Raw genomic sequence first — 21966 nt, forward strand, 5'->3', positions numbered from 1 at the left:
CCATCTTGTAATATTTTATTGGCTTTGGCTTATTTACAATACATGACAAGTTGAAAGCTGGGATGAAAACAATATGAAAATATCTATAATGAGTATGTACAATGTCAAGAAGGACAGAGTTGTACATTAGGAAAGAGTTGGCTGAGAAAGGATCAATGAAGAATAGGAGAAAGAGGGACCACCTCAAAACATTTCAAATCAAAACTTGACATATTGTTCTTAAAAGTATTTTGATATGTTAAGAAAAAAAGACAACTTCAAACAAGAAATATTTTTGACATATTTAATTTATTATTTCATTTTTATGAAAGTTTTATCTTGAGATGGTCCCCATGATTGGCCATTAGGCATATCAGCATAGTAAACCCTATAAGATAAATGCATTAGAGTACATATATCAGCACCATCCTAGCAACAGACTCAAGCTATACTTTTCAAATGCCATATTATCAGAGAAATCAACATCATCTTGCACACAGACTTATAATGTACATGACAATGAACTGACAGTATTAACATTGTTTGTATAAATAGTGTAGAAAATTTAAAATTTCAAGACATATCAGAACTTCGATAACAAATATCAATAAGCATGACATTGAAAAGCTAAGATATATCTTGATTACCCAGTTGAAACTGTATGTGGTAATTTCTCAATCCGTTAAAGCACTCTTTAGCAAAATATGTCCTTTTAAAAAATATGGAACTGAGCATTCTTCCGTGGTATCGACTCTGTTCACAACCATCATAGCATTCATTGTCTGCGTTACTCAAATCCTCTACGTCTAAATATGATCATCCGTACACACCATCCAAAACCTTACCTATAATCATCATGCAAGTCCACAGTTTCAACCTCGACAAATTGCTCACAAAATATCAGCAGTTAGAAATGTGGTAAGATCTCAAAAGTTTACTAAGATTATTATGGGGAGATAGTGAGTCTAGTTTTATGCCGCTTTTAGCAATATTCCAGCAATATCATGGCGAGGGACACCAAAAATGGGCTTCACACATTGTACCCATGTGGGAATCAAACCCGGGTCTTTGGCATAACAGGCAAACGCTTAAACCACTAGGCTACCCTACTGCCCCTCGATGATTATTATGAAATTCTCTTTTCAAAAATCTGATATTCGAATTATTGATTTTTGATAATGAAAAGCCAAATAAGCCAAAGTTGCACCCATCCTTCTACGTCCAGGGCTCTACTGGTGGAATATTTGACATGGCATCGTGAAGTCTGATGTAAGTAATCTGGCAATCAGGGTGTGTATTTGTTGGTTGGGACCATCCCTAAAACGTCTTCCATTTGTCATCTTAACCTTCATCACTTCTATCCATGAGGAGTCTGTTTTCATTCTGGTTTCCAGTACATATACATGCAAGTACTTAGTTACAGTTTCAAGGAAACAAATTTCATCATCTGATTTACCTGAAACCACAGGTATATAACTACTGTCTTTACTAATACAAACAATACTTTGGGTAAATTCCTTAATAGGCTTTCGTAGAAGCGCAAGAATGACAAAAACATCTTTAATATACTATTACAGCACCATTTCTGCATACATCCTAATACTGCTATCAAGCAAGACATACAAAGCTTTCATCCACAAATCTATATTTGCTTGACAATGGTATAGGGATTTGGGCTGAAAAGTTGCTGTAATTAGACATTAAAGAAGTTGTTCTCATTAAAGTATCCACTTGACTTTGGGTAAAGTAGAATTTTTTTATTCCTTGTTGTACTAATATGTTACAAGATCCTGTACGTGTTTGTCAACATCAAAACAGCAGAACAGGTAACAGGTACGTCCTTTTGAAATCTTCCACTGACACAAATACTAAACTGCTTCCATTGTTTAAGCTGAATTATGACTGTAGTGTCCTCAAATATGTCACAGAATGTTCCTTTATTGGAAGAAACAGTATATAGACAGGGGGGTATGTAAGCTATTCAACTTCTTAAAATAATTATAGAACTTAAACAAAATATACAAAACATACAATATATTAACAATATGTAATACATTAAAATAAAGAGATGTACATATACAATACTTTACATTAGTAGACGCAGGCTAGGGTTTGGTTATTGCTGAAGTCATAGTCAAAAGTCTTTCATTTCAACTTAACAACTGGAGCTCACAAATATAATCTGTTATGGTGGACAACACGACCATGTCTTGGAAACATAACTTGTCGTACAGCATAATGGCTTGAACATAGTCAAACATGGCTCACACATAAATCTCAGTCTGTGACAGGAATATGGAGATATTTCATAGTGCGAAGTAACAGCTTAACGACTTACTGAACTGTGTATTTTTGTTTGATCAACTTGAAACAAAGCTGAACATGCTTCTGTACAACATGGTGATATTGAATACTAGGTGTAGGTCATATCTGAGCACACAGTCACAATCACTCACCAATGCACCTGCAATTCCTTATCAAAAGTTGAGTGGTATATTTAAGCCACAGATGTTTATCTGTTGGGGGTAAATGAACAAGGCAGTACCATATATATTGTCTCTTGTTGACAAGTGGGACCTCATTATCGAGTATTGAATCAAGATATTGTTGGCTAGATGAGCAGCACACGACATTTGACCATAACGTTCAAGCTACAAGGTGTTGGATTTTACATTATGTCAGTTAGTTTGAATACTCATCCATACAGAAGCATCTTTTCCAGACTATCTGCATAGATGCTTCGGCATTTTCTAGCTGGAAACTGAAAATTCAGATATGTTTTTGACACCTCTTCCTGAGAACTGCAGAATCTGTGCATCACGATTCTGACCCATGATAAAAATCTCGGAAAACATTGATTAAATATTGTTTTGATTCAAACACTACTTCTAACTCCTTCCCAGATATGACCATTTCTATATTTTGAACCTCATTTCTATTTTTAAGATGTTTTCTTATGAGTTTTAGAACACGCTATTCCAGCAAGATAAAAAATAGGCTGAATGAAAATCTGAAGTAATTAAAGTTTGACTTAAATCCTCACCCTCATCCCCTCATCTTACAGTAGCATAGTCCAATACAATGACTTGATTACACTCATTTTGGTCAAAGAGGGGTGTCAAATACAGTTTGTCTATCATGATGTCAGCTATTGGCAACAAGTATTCTTGTACGGAAATGAATAAACCATGTTCCAAAACTATTTGTAAGCCTACGCAACAGACACATACTATCTTCCTACTTGTTTTCTCCCTAGTCAGCATGTATATGTACTCATATGTATTCAAATGTTAAACCAACTTTGAAAGAAGTTCAAAAGTAAGAATTCAACAAAACATTTGTACCAAACATTAGATATACATGTTCATAGAAACTTCAAAACAATATGTTAGTTTCCGTCCACTTTGCTGACTTGTAGCTTTAATGACAATGAGTTGGCTGCAATGTGGTTTTTGATAGTATTCCAGTTATAGCATGGAATATGAGCTTAATGTGGGACCATCCAGAGTAATGCAGAGGCAAATAGGGATTTGAACCCAATTATAGGTTCATAGCAGGCCTAAAGGAAGCAGTTCTGCACAGCAAGTGAATTGCTCCATTTGAGACGATTGGAAAACGATGTCTCAGAAACTGTTTTACAGCAGTAATATGTTTATACAAGCATCAGCATTAATGGCACTGTAGAAACTGATTTTAATGACAAACAAAAATAATGAAGAGAAGATAAGTACCATATTCTTTACATTTTTTTGTATAACCTGTTTTCTGTGAAACAAAAACAACATATTATTTTTTTAAGTAAAATGTTATTAGCACTTAGACATTATACACGCAAGACCTTCATTTCCACCTCTTCCTTGATAACTTGTGTGATTACTGATCACTGATGAAACCTAAACAATGAGATCACTCTTTTGGACATGTAAATATTTAAGTACAAAATCTATTCCTGGTAAAAATGATTTCATAATTGTCCTTGGAAATGAAGTATGGACTCAGTGATAAACATGATGATGGAAAATATTTCGGAATACATTCACAAAAATTTCAAAAGAGATCTTTTATAACATGATCTGTCAAACTGTGACCCTGAAGCAATTCCTAACTCTACCTGTCACAAGACTGGAATCAACAAAACACAAACTACTTCTCTAAACTGAGCCTATTCCTTAACACCCAAAACATTTCTGGTTTTACCTACTTCAGAACAAAACATTCCGCCTTTCTCTGAACGATATATTTCGGCATCAGTTTGTAACAGTCAACTGTTTTTAAACATCAAACTTCAACAAACGCTTTGGAAACATCACCAACAGCAGCGATAAACTGACAGAACTGCAGCTACGTAAGTTAAACACATATTACTGTACTATATAGTTACATGTTATAACAACCAAACAGTCCTCAGGCGTTCAACGCATTTTTTCAATGCCTTCAAACAGCTTGTATGTTTTAAGGGGATAAACATGTATAATTCTTAACAATTCTGAAAGATTTTTCAAGAGATGAAGCTGTTTTTTTCTCGGAAATATGACGACCAGTTCAATAACTTGGACTGGGCACAGAATATGTCCATCAGTTTTCAGTGACAGAACACAGGTCTTGACGTGAAGCATGGTGAATATTCTGTCTGAGAGGAGTAATGTATTGACAGCTATTCCTTTCTCTTTGAAAACATGCATCATCCAGAAGAAAACTCAACTCAAACTGCCCATGTGTTGCTATGACAATATGGGCTTCATCTCCATAGCAACAGACGGACAGTTTGCTGCCATTTTGGTTTCAAAGGGAGCTTAATCCGATCACTACTGTCTCCTAGAGAATCAGCTAATGCCTTCCATCCTGCCTTTCATTTTTTGCTGTATCAACAACATCTAGAAGATTTTTTGAGTCCATGGCTAGACAATGGGCAGCTTTAAGCATGCCCTTTCGATAGTCCGAGTCCAAGGTAGTAGCACTATATTCCTGGGCTAGCTTCATTGCACTGATCAGGGATGCCATATCTGTACTAAGCACTTTCTGCGCCATAGAAATCTGAAAGGAAGAAAAGACACAGTATGAGATTTGTCAGTACTGGGCAATTTTCAAGACAATAAAGCTTGCATGAATGGCCATTTTGCTTTGGAAAGCCTATTTTCTTCATTTCTTTGTACAGAGTACATATACAAGAGTTAGCTTAGAAAAAAACAATGTTTAAATGCATATCAGTAATATTATAGTGAGCTTAATGTTGGTGTTTCAGTATTTCCATTATATTTTGACATGTCAGCTGGGAGTTGAAGTGAGTGAGTGAGTGAATATGATTTTACACCGCTTTTAGCAATATTCCAGCAATGTCACGTAGGGGGACACCAGAAATGGGCTACACTCACTGCACCCCATGCAGGGGAATCGAACCTGGGTCTTCGGTGAGACGAGCAAATGCTTTAACCATTAAGGTTACCCCGTATATAATCAAGGCTCTATCTGACATCCAGTGATTGATATTATGAACAACTGTTCACGCTGTCAGGAAATGATGTGCAATAAACCAAGTCACCAAGTCCGACCATCCAATCAGGGAACAAAGTCGAAAACAGAATTGTCATGTTTAGCTAAAGCAAGTTGAATATGTATACCACTCTGGCAGACGAGCAGTTTTGGATTATGAGTTGACCATGACCTATTCACCAAGAGAAGACAACTCTGACGTACCTCTCTGTGGTTATCTTGGGGAAGATGGGGAAGTGTTTCATCTACGCTAGCAAGGAGACTCCGGAGCTGCAGGCCAACGGTCTATAACAGAGCACTTCAATGTCAGCAGGCTATCAGGAATAATAGGATGATCCATCACTAATTTATAGCAGCAGACCTACGACCTTCTGTTGTAAAGGTACATTGTATGTGTGATATGGAAGATAGCAAGGCAAATGCCATTGTGAATGGTCATTGAAGATAATAGCAAATACTTATCGCTGAAAAAAATCAATATATGAAGAGTTTCAAAGTCCTGACTCCTAATTGCATTATGTATGCAGGCTGTAATCTGTCTGAAGTCAATATTTGGAACTGAAAATGCCTATTATATTACATGGGACAAGGAAAATTTAACGTAATATATATCATACATATCACAGTGATATGAAACGACAAGCAATAATTGACTAATAGCTGCCATCAAGTGTAACTAAATTATATCACATTAGTTTTAATGAAGGAAATTTAGTGTAAATGTGTAGAATAGTAACAGCTGCATGTGCTACACATATTTGTTTGAGCATAATACATATGCAAATCATTTAAAACCAGAATTAGATAGAAATTCTAATCCAGGGATGGCAATCACCCATATATGGGAACTTGCATATCAAAGGGACACAACTCTACCCATTAAACAGCAGTGCTCAAGACAGGGCCATCTGTGCACGAGTTATGTGTGTGTTTGTTTGTAGTGTGGCATAACACTCAACAAATTTCCATTGACTTTGTACATGACATGCAAAGGGGGGGGGGGGGGAGGAAAAAAAGAAGAAGAAATACTTACTTTGTACATAATTTTGGGGTGGGTGTTGGAGTGTGTGTGTGTGTGTGTGTGTGTGTGTGAGAGTGAGTGAGTGAGTGAGTGAGTGAGTGAGTGAGTGAGTGAGTGAGTGAGTGAGTGAGTGAGTGAGTGAGTGAGTGAGTGAGTGAGTGAGTGAGTGTGTGTGTGTGTGTGTTTTTCCATCCACATTGTCCATGCTTTTCCACAAAAATCATTATCACCCACCCCCTAGCCATAAATTAAGAACGGTCTCTAAGCATGTGTTGCTGGAAACAAATTGTAACTCAGAACCAGTGAACACAGACAGAGAAACATCACCAGAGGCTTCAGTCAAGTGACAATACGCGGTTTGCTTATTACCTTTACTAAATCTACATAATCCTCCGACTTGACCTGTGGCGCCGCCTTGGTCATGGCCATCACTGACCGCACCACGTTGGTGGTGCTCTGGTACACGGAATCATTCGTACGGTCAAGGTTGGATGCCATCTGCAATATAGAGGAGATATCACTGAATAGGACGTCTCTGATGTACAGTTAATGTAGACACACAGTTAATGTTTGATGGAGGACTACAACAAAATGTTTGCAGCTCGTGAAAATCAGAACTAAGGAAACTATCATATATCATTCAGAGTTAGCTGAATGACAAAAGAGATACAAGCCTTATTCTCTCAAGACAAATTTTCAAATGTAAGCCATATTCAAAACATGACGCTACACAGAATGAATATTCAATTTTGTTATCACCAAAGCAGCCTGTTTCGATATTGTGGTTAAACTGTTTATCAGCATGACTGCCATGAAAGGAATCATGGGTGTTTTATTCATAGCACAGAAACGCCCCCATTTGTTATTCTGGTAAGATTGATTATCTGCATAGTTCGTTTCTCATCCTATTGTCATTATGATACGTTACTGCAAATAATGTGTTTAGAAGCAGACAATGCTCTCATAACTTTTCCAATCCTTTTCTCTTCATGTGGACAATTTAAATGAAAATTCCAGTGTATTGGTGTGACTGACCTTCTGCCCAACTGGACCTCCCAGGTCTGTGGAGTCACTGGTGCTACTGCTTCTGCTCCCACCTGAAACCAGACCACACATCAGCAAGGGCCAGTCTGGACAAGCTGCCACACTACATCTAGCACACTTGTCTGGTCCATACAGGCACAGTGTACAGGCCTACTGTACAGGCACAGTGTACAGGCCTACTGTCAGTGTAGGAAAGATGTAGAAAATCTAGCCTGTCCACAGGACTGGCAGGTCAATTTTTTTACCAGTCCTGCCAAAATCTAGCCTGTCCTCCAAATATAAATAAAACACCTTCGGCAGTAAATATTCAAAAAGGTTATAATCATTATATATATGTCATTAGTTTGCTAAAATTGACCCGACATGAGGACGGACTAGATATTTTTTTAACCCGTCCTCCACAAAATTCACCAGTCTCGGACGTTGGGACGGGCTATCTTTCCTTCACTGCTACTGTACAGGCATAGTGTACTGGAAAAGTACAAGTCTTTGGCAATGTCCCAGCAAGTTGGATTAAAGTAACCTAAAAACCACTTTGTCTGCATTGATATGTCACTATCTAGTCATAAATGACTGCCCTCATAACACAAAGACAATGACTTATTTACACAAAAAGCACTGATAACAACATTTAGAGACAGTGAGTGAGTTTGGTTTGAGCCCAAAGTGCCATGTAGACATTTCCCAGTGTTTAAACACATAAACATACATGGAGTGAGTGACAGCATTTCGTCGCCGCTTTTAGCAATATTCCAGCAATATCATGGCGGGGAACACCAGAAATGGGCTTCACACATTGTACCCATGTGGGGAATCGCAGGGATGGAAATAACCCATTGCCAAACGTCCGCGTCCAGTGTTTTTTTCTATCGGGCAAGCAAATTTGTATATCACACTGTACCGGTGTCCAGTTGACTTTTCAATGGTAATTATGTTGTTTATTTAAAAAATCAGCAAGAAAACGGTCGGTATAGTGAACAAATTATCAGGGCAAGTGACTTTACATGTGCCACTGTACCGGAGTACACTAGCAATTTTAAAGTTATTTCCACCCCTGAATCGAACCTGGATCTTCGCATGATGAGGGAAACGCTTCAATAAACTAGGCTACCCCACCGCCCCAGCACACATGGAGACCATGTCAAGGCATACAGTGAACTGTGAACAGGAACTGAATCCTCCATGGGAGATGGGAGTTCTCTAACGGTTTGGCTGTTTGGAGGGAGCTGACGGCTACTCACTGGAAGCCTGGCTGGCCAGTCTTGGCGCCGTCTTACTAAGTGGTGGTGGAAGAGGCGGAGAGTTCTCCTTTGTGCTGTCGCTGTCCTCGTCATGGCGTACTTTATGGACTGCCCACTTCTCTCTCCGCTGCAATACATGTCAGTGAGTTGGTAAAGCATAAACAGAAAATTGTTCATCCTTAGAAAACACAGTCATCAGTGATAATCAGAGACTGACAGTAAGATGGTAGCCTGGTACTATTAACTTGACATGTTCATGACTTTTCTATGACATTGTATCAATAAAATTTACAACATCAAAATCTTAACCCAGTGATTCTTTGGTGAAAGCATTTACTTAAGGGACCGTTTATAATTTATGGTGGGGTGTGTGTGTTTGTTTGATGATGATTTTATGGGGGTCACCCATTTAGTTTGGGGGAGAAAGCAAATTTGTACATAAAAATATGTTAAAATTATGCTTTAAAAATATGGAGGTGGGGGGCACATTGATTTTGTACATGACATGCAGGGGGGTCACGGGTCACTTGCTTAGTACATAAATTTTTGGGGTGTGTGTGTGTGTGTCATTCACATTGTACATGCTTCTCCATTAAAATCATCATCACCCCACCAAGCCATAAATTACTAACGGTCCCTAATGTCACTGAAATAACATACTGTTATTAAAATTATTTAAAAAAATTATTTGTTCACTTGACAATTCACAACAGTTTTTCATTCATCCAAATTATTAAATGTTTGAGAAACTATCAATCAGTGGATTGCCTAGTTCAGCCTAGATGAATTACAGACCACATTCATATAGCTGGAATATTTTCTGACAAGAGACAAATGAGGAGAGACTCTCACCAAGTTCTTTTCCTCCGACCTCAGCCACCTGGCGTCTTCCTCCGACTCCCGCTGTTGTTGACGCAGGCGATACGCTATCTCCTCCTCATCCAGCTCCTGCAACAGCAATCAGAACACTCTACACCTTCACTTCAAACTTTACACATACATTCTTTCTTAAAAAATCAGATCACTCTAGAAATGGATTTGAAATACTGTTACCACACAGAAAATAGACCACAAAGAACCTGTTATGACTTATACTTTTATCTCAATCATGTACAGTAAGATATACAATTTTGTTTGGACAATACAAGTGAGTGAGTGAGTATGGTTTTACGCCGCTTTTAGCAGTATTCCAGCAATATCACGGCAGGGGACACCATAAATGGGCTTCACACATTGTACCCATGTGGGGAATCAAACCCGGGCCTTCGGCATGACGAGCGAACGTTTAGACCACTAGGCTACCCCGCCGCCCCTTGGACAATACAAGAATCGGTAGTATATGTCAACACTAGAACTTGTAAACAGCAAAAACATTTCATGATACAACATGGCACTGTAATATCTTACAGAAGGGAAATATACTACTGACACTTTGATAAGGAACACATAAATTCACAACTTTACTTAAACGTAGATTTATAATTTGAAATTGTATCTATTTAAAATTGGATACATAATAATATGATAACCCCTCTTTAGGCAGACAGCCACTTAATTCTAATCGTATGCACATGATACATGAGAAACCATAAAAAATGGTTTTCATGGCACCGATCAACCATTTTGCAAATAATGGTACGGGTCATTGACAAATAAACAACACCTGGGATCCATAAGATGCAATGACATACTGAAACCTAGGAACCATGCTTACAATAAGCATAGATATTTAAACCAAATTTGACCCCACATGATAGTTTTCTGTTGAATCCATTATTTGATCCTTAGCAAAGTGTGAATAGTATACATCACAATGCAGGCTTGGAGATGGACAAACTCACTGATTTGACACAACATCTGATTGTATTCTGGGGTAGGGACAAGACAAGAGCTACTAGCTACACAAGGTGGATTATGAGTAAAGCTTAAGTGTATAAGAGTGAGTGAGTGAGTTATTATTTAACGTCACATCGGCAATATTTCAGCCATATTGTGACGAGAGTGTATAAGAAATGACAAGGCAGATTTAATGAGTATGCACACCAGTTGTTACATGTATACCTTATAAAAATGAAGAAACACATGAACAGTAAAACTCCCCTTGTCCCCCACCCCTACCAATAGTTAAGTCAACAATAATTTCAAAGACTGATAATTTCATCAGAAATCAAAAAGGGGAGACGAATCAGAAAAGTCATTCTGCACAATAATTGATTCAACAATTCAACCATTCTATTGTCAACCTACCATGAAACAGTTATACGACAGTGGTGCCCAATGCTGGGCACTGACCGATGATTATTTTGGTTCATGGATACATAAGATTAAAAGAAACTATCCAGGTAATAAACGAAACTCCACAGAATCATTTGTAAGTTACTGTTTAAAGATAAACCGGACATTTCAATGACAGAAGTGCATAATAAATGAAATGTATATGAGGGAAGAGAGGGGGGGGATATGAAATTATCTTGCAAGGAACTTCAAACGTCTGCCTATTCATACTGGCTGAGTCTAATGCATAGAAATTGAAATTTACTGTCACAAATATTCAGTATATTGTGGAACATAATGTCACCGACAGTAAAATGACTAACATCAAAACAACCAAATCTCTGAGAAAACCAACAAGAATATATATTCTGGTAACATTCCAGCTGTATCATGGATGCCAATAAATAGTATAAAACCAGTGGTCGACAGCAAGAGTAACTGTCTATGCCACCAAGGCAACCCCCCGACCTTCTATTACCTTCACCTTATTGCAAGCATTAGCCCTGGCAGCAACTGGTGTGTCCATCTGATATTAGGGGAAAACATAAGGTGAAGCAGTTCTTAGACATTTACCACCATGGTATAACCCATGAAGTCAACTTTGGTGCTGGCAAACAAAGAAGCACACGAGGATACCCAACTCTCAATCACATGTTTCTAAGGGACACAACTCTGTCAAGCTGGTCGCTGTGTTGACCCAATATGACCAAGGTGGCAACTTACTTGTGTTCTGGGTGTGGGGGGTGGGGAGATCCTCCCCAGGACCAAGGAGTCTCGGGGGGAAGGGGCCTGGTAGTGCCCTGAAGAGATGAGGTCCTGGGAGTGTTGATTGTGGTTGTGACTGGGGTAGGGTGGGTATGAAGGATCCATTTGTGCCTTGGGGGTGAAACCTGTGGTGAAGTTGGTAGTACCAGGAGCAGACACCTGCAGGGAACAATGAAGGTTATCAGGGAATGACAGTGTAGATGATGATGATGATGATGATGATGATGATGATGCAAAACGTTGCCTATGTTGCTGCTTTTCAAAGTTTTACTGATTCTCTTTGCTGTATTCACCTGCATATACCCCTGTATCTCCCTCATTCTATCCCCATCTCTATGTCTCTACTTGTTGCACCCACATGCATCTAGCCCTTTCTTGACACCCTCCATCCCCACCCTCAGTATTCTTCCCCATCTCAGTGACCCTCCCAGCTGCATCCATCTCTCTTCTCACATATTTCCCGACCCTCAATCTATCCCTGTTTCTGTGACCCCTCTCTTCTCACCGTACATCCCACCCTCAGTCTATCCCCTTCTCTGTGACCCTTTTTGCTGTACCCACCTGCATGTACCCCCTACATTCCCACCTTTAATCTATCCCCCTCTCTGTGACCCTCCCACTACATCCCACCCTCAGTCTATCCCCCTCTCTGTCACCCTCCTTGCTGCACCCCCCTACATCCCCACCCTCAGTATTCGTCCCCATCTTGACCCCATCTCAGTGACCCTCCTTGCTGCACCCTGCTGCAATTACCCCCTACATCCCCACCCTCAATCTATCCCCACCTCTGTGACCCTCCTTGCTGCACCCACCTGCATGTACCCTGTGGAAGATGGGAAATATCCATGCAAGGTGTTCACATGGGGTGGGCCAGGGTCCGGCCTTCCCAATGATTTGATGGCTGCCATGTCGGGTGATGGCCCTGCTGGGGTGCTGTGGCCCTTGGGGAGGTTGGAGGTGGAGTTCCACTGATGAGGGAGGGACGACACACTGGAATTGAAGCTGAGGTTGGAAGTGGACCCTGGGTAGAGTGGCCGGGCAGGCTTTGGTGGTGGGGGCTCGTCGTCTGAACCATTGGAAACTGCAAGTTGAATAGATCCATTCAGTCTTCACAGAAAAACAGTCAAGCAAAGGAAAGTATTTGAACCAACACTGAATAAACATGAACAATCACTGTTAAATCCACTTTAACTTGATACCTCTGTTATATCACCAAAGGTTATGTACCCCATGATATTGCATGAACCTTCCTGTTATCTAACCTAGGCTAAGTACCCCATGATATAGCCCGGACCCTCCTGTTATCCCACCTAGGCTACATACCCCATGATATAGCCTGGACCCTCCTGTTATCCCACAAAGGCTACGTACCCCATGATATAGCCTGGACCCTCCTGTTATCCCACAAAGGCTACGTAGCCCATGATATAGCCTGGACCCTCCTGTTATCCCACCTAGGCTACGTACACCATGATGTTGCCTGGACCCTCCTGTCATCCCACCTAGGCTACATACCCCATGATATAGCCTGGACCCTCCTGTTATCCCACCTAGGCTACATACCCCATGATACAGCCTGGACCCTCCTGTTATCCCACCTAGGCTACATACCCCATGATATAGCCTGGACCCTCCTGTTATCTCACTTAGGCTACATACCCCATGATATAGCCTAGACCCTCCTGTTATCCCACCTAGGCTACATACCCCATGCTATTGCCTGGACCCTCCTGTCATCCCACCTAGGCTACATACCCCATGATATAGCCTGGACCCTCCTGTTATCCCACCTAGGCTACATACCCCATGATATAGCCTGGACCCTCCTGTTATCCCACCTAGGCTACATACCCCATGATATAGCCTGGACCCTCCTGTTATCTCACTTAGGCTACATACCCCATGATATAGCCTAGACCCTCCTGTTATCCCACCTAGGCTACATACCCCATGATATTGCCTGGACCCTCCTGTTATCCCTGTGCATCTCCTGTTCCTGTCTGTTCCTCTCCTCCTCAAGGATCTCACTGCAAACACAACACAGAGATATTCAATGGGAACTGGGTGCAAGTAAGCTGAGCACAAATTTGTCAAAATTGGAGAAATAAGTAAAATCAAATCCTGGCACCTTAGGTTCATTTTCCCTTAAAACAAGCTTGTTATCAGTGTATGATGGGGAATCTTTTTTCTATTTCTGTATTACCTACACAAGTCTATACAATACTAATACAAAACAACAGAATCTCATTGATGCTAATCTGCATAAAATTCAGGCTAAATTGTTATGGTAATTTGAGCAACCTTACGTCCTGCAAGATTAAGTTTAGTGCCACAGATGCCACCTATCATTACAACAAAGGTATCTTTGAGTAGTGTACTCACAATAACCATGTTTTCACTTTGATAAAGTCGCAAATACTTTTCAAGTATGAATTTCCAGAATGGCATACCCAGCCACCTTACATTACAATAAAGTGTGATAGGCGGCATACTCACTATAACCATGTCTTGAGGTCGGCGAAGGACGGTCGTTTGGAAGGTTCGTACTGCCAGCAGACACACATGAGGTTGTAGAGTGAGGGAGGACATCCAGCCGGGAGGGGCAGCCGTTCTCCCGCCTCAATCTTCCCGATCACATCGTTGTTCTTCACGCCCTGGAAGGGCTTTACACCATACATAAGAATCTCCCAGATACACACACCTGAAAGTGGAAGACATCAACTCTCACTGCATGATGATGGTACTACTTTACTACGGCGACAAATGAGTGAGCTTCATTACATGTCACCTGAACTGTAAGAGATGCAGATCTTTTACCACTTTGGTAAAACCCACAATCACAAATATGATACTGACAACCTGGACCCATAATGAGAGCAAAAGTTGGATTGAAACCCTTAATATTACCGATTTCGGGGAGACCCTTTTGTTGTTGTTTTTTTTCCATTTTTTAATGCAGCACTCTGCAATATTCCAGCCATAAATGGCTGGAAAAAAACAAGTCTGGAATATCGCTGTTGGTCATCCAGTGATCAACAGCATGGGAGATGATGACATGTCATCCAGGTCAGCAAGCCTGACCACCTGATCCGTTATTCAGTTCATACAACAAGCAAGGGTTCCTGAGTACCAATTCTAACCCTGATCTTCATGGGCCAACAATCAGGGGTTGACATTATGAGTGAGTATGCCATTTTTTAGCACTACCCTACCCTACCCTACCACCCCTGCAATAGGCACAGAACGCCTGGCAAAAGGAGAGAACCAGTTTAACACATGGCTGAAAGTTGTTGAGGAAGTCTAGACTCACCAAACATCCACACATCACTGGCTGTTGTAAACCTGCGGAAGTTTATGGATTCAGGAGCCATCCACTTGATTGGAAGTTTACCTTTGGAAGCTGAAGAATAGGAAAGTTACACTTGTTATAACTGACAGATGTCTTTAAGGCTTTACTGAACAACACCTTACCAGAAATGTACAGAGTACAGAAGAAATCATTACAGAGAAAGGAGCAAGTCCACCATTTAAGGTCCCATAACTCTTAAGACCAGACATATTCAGGACAAAACAGTAACTTTTTGTTTTGGTAGACAATGACATACATTTTGTTTTATTCCTTCTTGTAGTAAACTATACCATGATTTAAGGATAAACTGTGATTACCTTTATAATAACTTTGTTCCTCTACCCATCTTGAAAGACCAAAATCTCCCAGCTTGACACAGTCATGCCCAGACACCAACACATTCCGTGCCGCTATGTCTCTGCAATCAAACGTGAATAATTTTTAATTCAAATTAGAATGATAGCCTTAGATCATTTTTCACTAATCACATAATGAAACGAAAATTAAACTCACCTGCACATAAATCATCAAAAGATAAGACTCTTCTAAAATTTAATTCAGAAACCGGATCTTGATGTCTAAGGGAGATAACTCCAATAGGACTAAAGTTTCAGCACACACAATCCACTTTACCCTTTGCTTAATGACAACTACTGATAAACTACATGGCCAGGTATTTTGAAATCATTTTATTATTTAATATTTGAAAATAATAACATGAAATAGTTCATCTCAACACAGGAAGGCTGATGTTTTATTTGTTTACCATCCCTTAACTTTGAGGCCTGGGTATCATGTATTAACTATATGCATGGTGGTGCTGTGTTTACCTGTGTACAAATTTCTTGCTCTCCAGATAGGAGAGTGCTGTTGAGAGCTGGTAGGCATACATGATGAGGCTCACCAGGTCCAGACGGGGCTTGTTGTTCTGGAGGTAGGCTCGCATCTGCAATAACAACCACTTGAATAAACTATCTTAATTTAATGTATCAGTGAATGTTGTGATCACATGGTTAAAGAGAAAGTGAGATATTAACATGAACCATTTTTGACAATCATGGTGGGAACCAAAGACGGACTGCTGTCTTTCACAACTTTAATTATGTCAGTGTCATCTAAGACCTAGAAGGAAGCCCAAAGTGTAGATGTTCACCATCTTGACACAACCAACAAGTGTAAGTATAGTGCTGACCAAGCACCATTAGTAGGAACAAGCTGGGATTTGAACCGTCCCCCACTGACCAGTTGTAGTACATGAACCATGTACCATGAACCACAAGGCCAGCCATGACAACCATTCAAATAACCTATAAATGTCCACATTTATGTATCATCCAGCTCTGCCTATGTGAAACCCTAGGAGTAGTGGGGCACCGATGACCACCATTTAAACCTAGCATTTAACTGTCCATCGTATCAAGCAGTCCTTACCTCTCCATGCCTCGCCAGCTCCATCACGATCCACACAGGTCGGGACTCGGAACAGATGCCTATCAACTTCACGATGTGGGGGTGGTCGAACTGCTGCATGATGTCTGGAACACGAACACATCCTGCACTAACAAACAAACTCAAAAACACATTAAAGCCATACTGTAAGTTATTAGAATGCCATTATTTCAAATAATGAATGACAAATATAGAATGATATCGAGATGTCTGTGAATGATATTGATGTGTCTGAAATGTATAGTGACATGTCTGAGAAGTAAACTGACATGTCTGTGACATGACTGTGAAGGATGTCAATGTGTCTGTGACATGACTGAAGGATGTCAATGTGTCTGCAATGCATATAGACATATCTGTGCCATCACTGAGAAGTATATTGACATCTGCAATGCATATAGACAAATCTGTGCCATCACTGAGAAGTATATTGACATCTGCAATGCATATAGACATATCTGTGCCATCACTGAGAAGTATATTGACATTGGTAATGCATATAGACAAATCTGTGCCATCACTGAGAAGTATATTGATATCTGTAATGCATATAGACAAATCTGTGCCATCACTGAGAAGTATATTGATATCTGTAATGCATATAGACAAATCTCTGCCATCACTGAGAAGTATATTGACATCTGTAATGCATACTAACATAACGGTTGTGTCTGAGAAGTATAGTGGTTTGTCTGTAATGCATATAGACAAATCTCTGCCATCACTGAGAAGTATATTGACATCTGTAATGCATACTAACATAACGGTTGTGTCTGAGAAGTATGGTGGTTTGTCTGTAATGCATATAGACATATCTGTGATGTTTATTTAGCAAGTCTGTGCAGTATACAGATGTATCTGAGAAGTATATTTGATGTATCTGGGAAGTATATTTGATGTATCTGGGAAGTATATTTGATGTATCTGGGAAGTATATTTGATGTATCTGGGACATATGCCGATGTATCTGGGAAGTATATTTGATGCAACTGGGAAGTATATTTGATGTATCTGGGAAGTATATTTAATGTATCTGGGAGGTATACCGATGTATGTGGGAAGTATATTTGACTTATCTAGGACACTCACAGGCTTCCTCAAGGAACTTCTCTGTCATGGCTTCCTCGTTGTCTTCCTTGCATGTCTTGACAGCCACCGGCACCTGGCTTCCTTCCTGCAACACACAGCCGACACAATATAATGTCAACACAATACATGGCCAACACAATATAAGTTAAAACAATAAAAGGTCCGGACAAAATCCTTCCATCTTTTTGGGTGTTCTATTTAATCACTTTATTCCTGCAACACATAATCAACATCATACACAGCCAACATACAATCATGTTTCAGTTTTGTTGGTGTTATAAACAGTCACCAATCCTTATCAACTGATCAAACCATGACTCTCAAATTAACGTCACTTTACATGCCATGTACAAGCAGCAGCAATTTGTCACTTATCTCCACTGATTCAAGAATGTTGCTGCAACCACAACATGTATTCAACTATGAAAACTCTAATCCCCTGGCTTATAACAGCAATTCAAGATATTCACTGTTAGTGATCCAAAATAACACTGTAGATGGCAGAAAAACAGTCATGGTGAAAAAATAGATGACATAATTATATTTGAAGGAAAACCAAGTTCTATGGATAGTCAGCTTCTTTGTCTATAGAACTTGGTTTTCCTTCATCTATACAACTTCTAAAATGGCTCTCAAAGAAGATAATTAAATTTGACACTGAGATTCCAACAACATCAGCATCTGCAACTCTGGCAATCATCACTTAAAACCTACAACCCTAAAAAAACATATTCTCTGTCTGTTTGTTTGTTTGTTTGTGAGTCCAGATACCAGGCCCACAATTCAGAGACTGGTCCACATCTTTGGAGTACGTTGGTTTGGTGTAACTCCGCACTCACCAATATTCCAGCTATATGGCAGTGGTCTGTAAATACTCCAATCTGGACCAGACAATCCAGTGATCAACAGCATGAGCATCAATCTACGCAATTGGGATACGATGACATGTGTCAACCAAGTCAGCAAGTCTGACCACACTATCCCGTTAGTTGCCTTTTACAAGAAGGGTTGCTGAAGACCAATTCTAACCCGGATCTTCAAGTGTTTGGGGGGAGTACAAAGACACACAATATACCATGTTTCCAAGCATGACCACCATGATCATCACAGGTTGCTGGGGGCCATGTTTACCCATAATCCCACAAGTACACATGGATGGGCCCAGCCACTTACCCTGTCGATATAGTTTCCCTTGTACACATCTCCAAACTGTCCTTCTCCCAGGATCTCCACTAGCTTGATGGCATCCCGGATAATCTCGTAGTCACGTGCTGAAACACCAACACATGGTCAGCGACATGTCCACGTTAACTGTGCAGTTAAATATAACCCTATCAACATTAAGACGGCTTGTTGCTCAGAAAAAGCTTCTATGCCAACCGACTTTCATAACTGTCATATGAAACTCAGACCATGCTATTGTTGAAAGGAATAAATGTGCTGAATGGAAGGAGTTTCTTAAAAGCTTGTTGAGAATTTAGAGAGATTAAGTATGGTTTCATGTTTCAGCAATGTTTCAGCAATATTACGGCAGGGAACACCCAAAATCGGCTTCACATTGTACCCAAGGTAATGAAGCCAGGTCTTAAGCGTCACAAACAAACGCTCTAACCACTGGGCTACCCCATATGAAAACAGAAAGATAAAAAATGATAAGCATGCTGGATAGTTGAGTACCAGTTTCCGGTTTCAACTTGTGTTTACCATCTACACAGCATGCACTATGGAGAGTCAGTATTAGTCTCTGGTGTTAATATATAGAGAATACTACATATACATGTCAGTTGATGAATAACATCTGATCCATTTATTCAATACCTCTAGGCTAAACCACAATATTGTATATTTCATCATCAATTTCAATAACAATAGACAGCATGTTCATGTCAGTGATTTCTTATCCAGGCATGACTAAAGACGACAGTTTGAGAGACAGGGCTCGTGTCAGCCACAGAATACTTGATCTAGAAGCAAGGCATCTAATTGTACATTCCATACAATCCTGCCTTCATTCCTAGAAGCAGAGGAGAGATATAGATACGAGTTATGACGGGCATCAGATCAAAATGCAATTACTTGTTCATAACAGGCTCACACTTCAAGCACTCATTGTTCACAATGCACTTTGCAATTCATAGTTGCATCATCAAGTTCAGAGGGCCTTTGAACGATTTGGTAGGAATTGGCTCTTTCAACCATAATCTAACATGGCTGAATGACGATATTCACAAGATTGTTGATTGGAAAAAGCAAGAAAAATATCACCTAAAATCTACAAAATAAAATAATCCGACTAAATAAATGTTGAACAAAATACAGATTAATGTAAATTAAGAAATTACATAAGTGATAAAAAAATTAAAAACAATTTAATGTAAATGGTAAAATCAGAACTGAGATTTCAAATAATGCCAATTCCTATCAGCCTCATACAAAAAGTCCCCATATTCTACACGTTCCAGACTGTTAAGTCCCATGCTGGCATCACAATGGTGGTCAGATTTGGTCACATCCGGTCACAGGCAACTGCCCACTGTGGCTGTTAATTAACACCATGCAAACTGAAACAGAACTCACTTTTCTTTCGCTTGCTACCTCTCGAGTTGTGAGCACCTGAGATACAAGGTGATCAAAATAAGACATATGTTGACCTGTATACCTTGACCTATGCCTTGCTGATCCTAGCGATGCCTCCTGGCATACAGAGACTGTGTTGGTTTTGTTCAAGTTTACCATGGGAGAAGCCAGTTATCTCCCTTAGTTTAACCTATTCATTCTTAAACCTTTCTTGCAGCACATTCCATTTCTTAATTAAAACTGGTTATGTTTCCTGTTATTAGTATTTCACTTTTCATTACTATTTTCAGATCACATAATAACTAATTCTGATTAAAATTTTAAAATTAAAATATTAGATTAATAAGAATATGGAAAAGTATTGCAATCAAAACAATCCAATTACATTACAAAAAGACTTTCACTTTTGAAAATTTCTTCCAAGTCAAATTCTTTTAGGAAAAGAAAATACAAATAAGTACTAGTATGTTAAAAATATTTTCAAGCGTTTTCGGGGTTTTAACAAGAAAATAACACAGTTTGAATGTAGAACAAACACTTTCAGACACCATTCTTCCTAGCTCTAGGCTAAAGCCATACTGCAGAAATTCTCAACATTCCCTCTGAGGGACATATAGTCGGTAGTCCTTCATGTTTCACTTCATACAAGCAAAGCTGACTCTAGTTTAGCAGTGAGGCTGGATGTTTCAGCAATGAACACAGAGACAACGAAACAACTGATGACAAGAACGTAGATGCTTTCATTATGTTGAAAAACACAATAACTTTGAGGATTCAAAATGAAACATGTTTAACATTACAAAACAAGAAATGTTACCAGACATGTTCAATAGGTGTCTATTTCTTACAATTCACTTTTTTATATTTGTATCAGCTAAACGGAGATAAAAACATAACATTACGTTTACAAAATTATGAGACAATTATAAGAAAAATCCCAGTCACTCTGATTTAAGTTCAGATTATTCATTACAATTTCACATATTTTTCAAAGATTAACTGTTCGTAACGACATGCAGTAACTTTCTATGACAATGCACTTCAGAACATTTGAAACATTTGCATTACCTTTGCAATTTGCAGAAAAGAAAATTCCAAGCGAAATCAATGACTGAACTATTCTGATTGTCAAGAAAATGTTTAAAGAAGCTGATTTTTCTTTCGTAATGATGCCTATTTTCTTTAATGTCTGAATCTAAAAGTTGGTTCCAGAATATCAAACAACAGACACAATGGACCCCAGTGGAAGCGTAGGCGATCTAATTAGAAATGCCATATTAATCAGCATTGCAATTGTGGCCTTATTACACAACATGGCCCATGAAACACGAAACAATTGATGACAGCTGCCTGTTGTCTTCTCGCACAACAATGTCACGAAGGTCATTTAAATGAATATCACTCTGATGAGTAATCCCAAAACATCAAAAAGTCAAACACTCAAATCGTTTTTTAAAATAATCCTGGGCTGTATTATTAGATTTTGGATCGTTTCAAGCGAATAATCCCAAAATTACTCGATGTGCGGTGCAGAGGTAATGCGGCAGCAAAGGGGATATTTTCTGACTGAATATGATATCTGGTTGGGGTTGAGGAGATTTCAGACAGATGACCGTTAGCCACGATGACTCAACAATTGATTTGGATTTTTTTCTGAGACAAAAAATGGTGTCTGTTTCATTCGAATT

At 39.4% G+C, this 21966-nt stretch overlaps 1 protein-coding gene across 14 annotated transcripts in view; it reads right to left on the reverse strand.

Annotated features, from left to right (window-relative positions):
- The window catches only part of LOC124275391 (focal adhesion kinase 1-like), a 161447-nt gene continuing 139481 nt past the window's right edge, over positions 1-21966 (reverse strand). For 11 of the 14 annotated variants that reach the window (XM_046710931.1, XM_046710923.1, XM_046710925.1 and 8 more), the window contains 17 exons: positions 20279-20314; positions 18875-18972; positions 17702-17786; positions 16595-16698; positions 15994-16109; positions 15481-15581; positions 15125-15214; positions 14311-14515; positions 13762-13841; positions 12627-12895; positions 11773-11973; positions 9628-9723; positions 8776-8902; positions 7526-7587; positions 6860-6988; positions 5674-5754; positions 1-5013 (listed from right to left, as the gene is read on the reverse strand). In XM_046710931.1, the coding sequence (XP_046566887.1) occupies positions 4807-5013; positions 5674-5754; positions 6860-6988; positions 7526-7587; positions 8776-8902; positions 9628-9723; positions 11773-11973; positions 12627-12895; positions 13762-13841; positions 14311-14515; positions 15125-15214; positions 15481-15581; positions 15994-16109; positions 16595-16698; positions 17702-17786; positions 18875-18972; positions 20279-20314 (2087 nt within the window). In that variant the 3' untranslated portion in view covers positions 1-4806. The remainder of the gene's footprint in view (positions 5014-5673; positions 5755-6859; positions 6989-7525; positions 7588-8775; positions 8903-9627; positions 9724-11772; positions 11974-12626; positions 12896-13761; positions 13842-14310; positions 14516-15124; positions 15215-15480; positions 15582-15993; positions 16110-16594; positions 16699-17701; positions 17787-18874; positions 18973-20278; positions 20315-21966) is intronic. The other 3 variants (XM_046710929.1, XM_046710926.1, XM_046710924.1) reach the window with 2 other exon arrangements.

This window comes from Haliotis rubra, unplaced genomic scaffold (genome assembly GCF_003918875.1).
Source record: "Haliotis rubra isolate DU_JTF1 unplaced genomic scaffold, ASM391887v1 Scf2, whole genome shotgun sequence".
Classification (NCBI taxonomy): Eukaryota; Metazoa; Mollusca; class Gastropoda; order Lepetellida; family Haliotidae; genus Haliotis; species Haliotis rubra.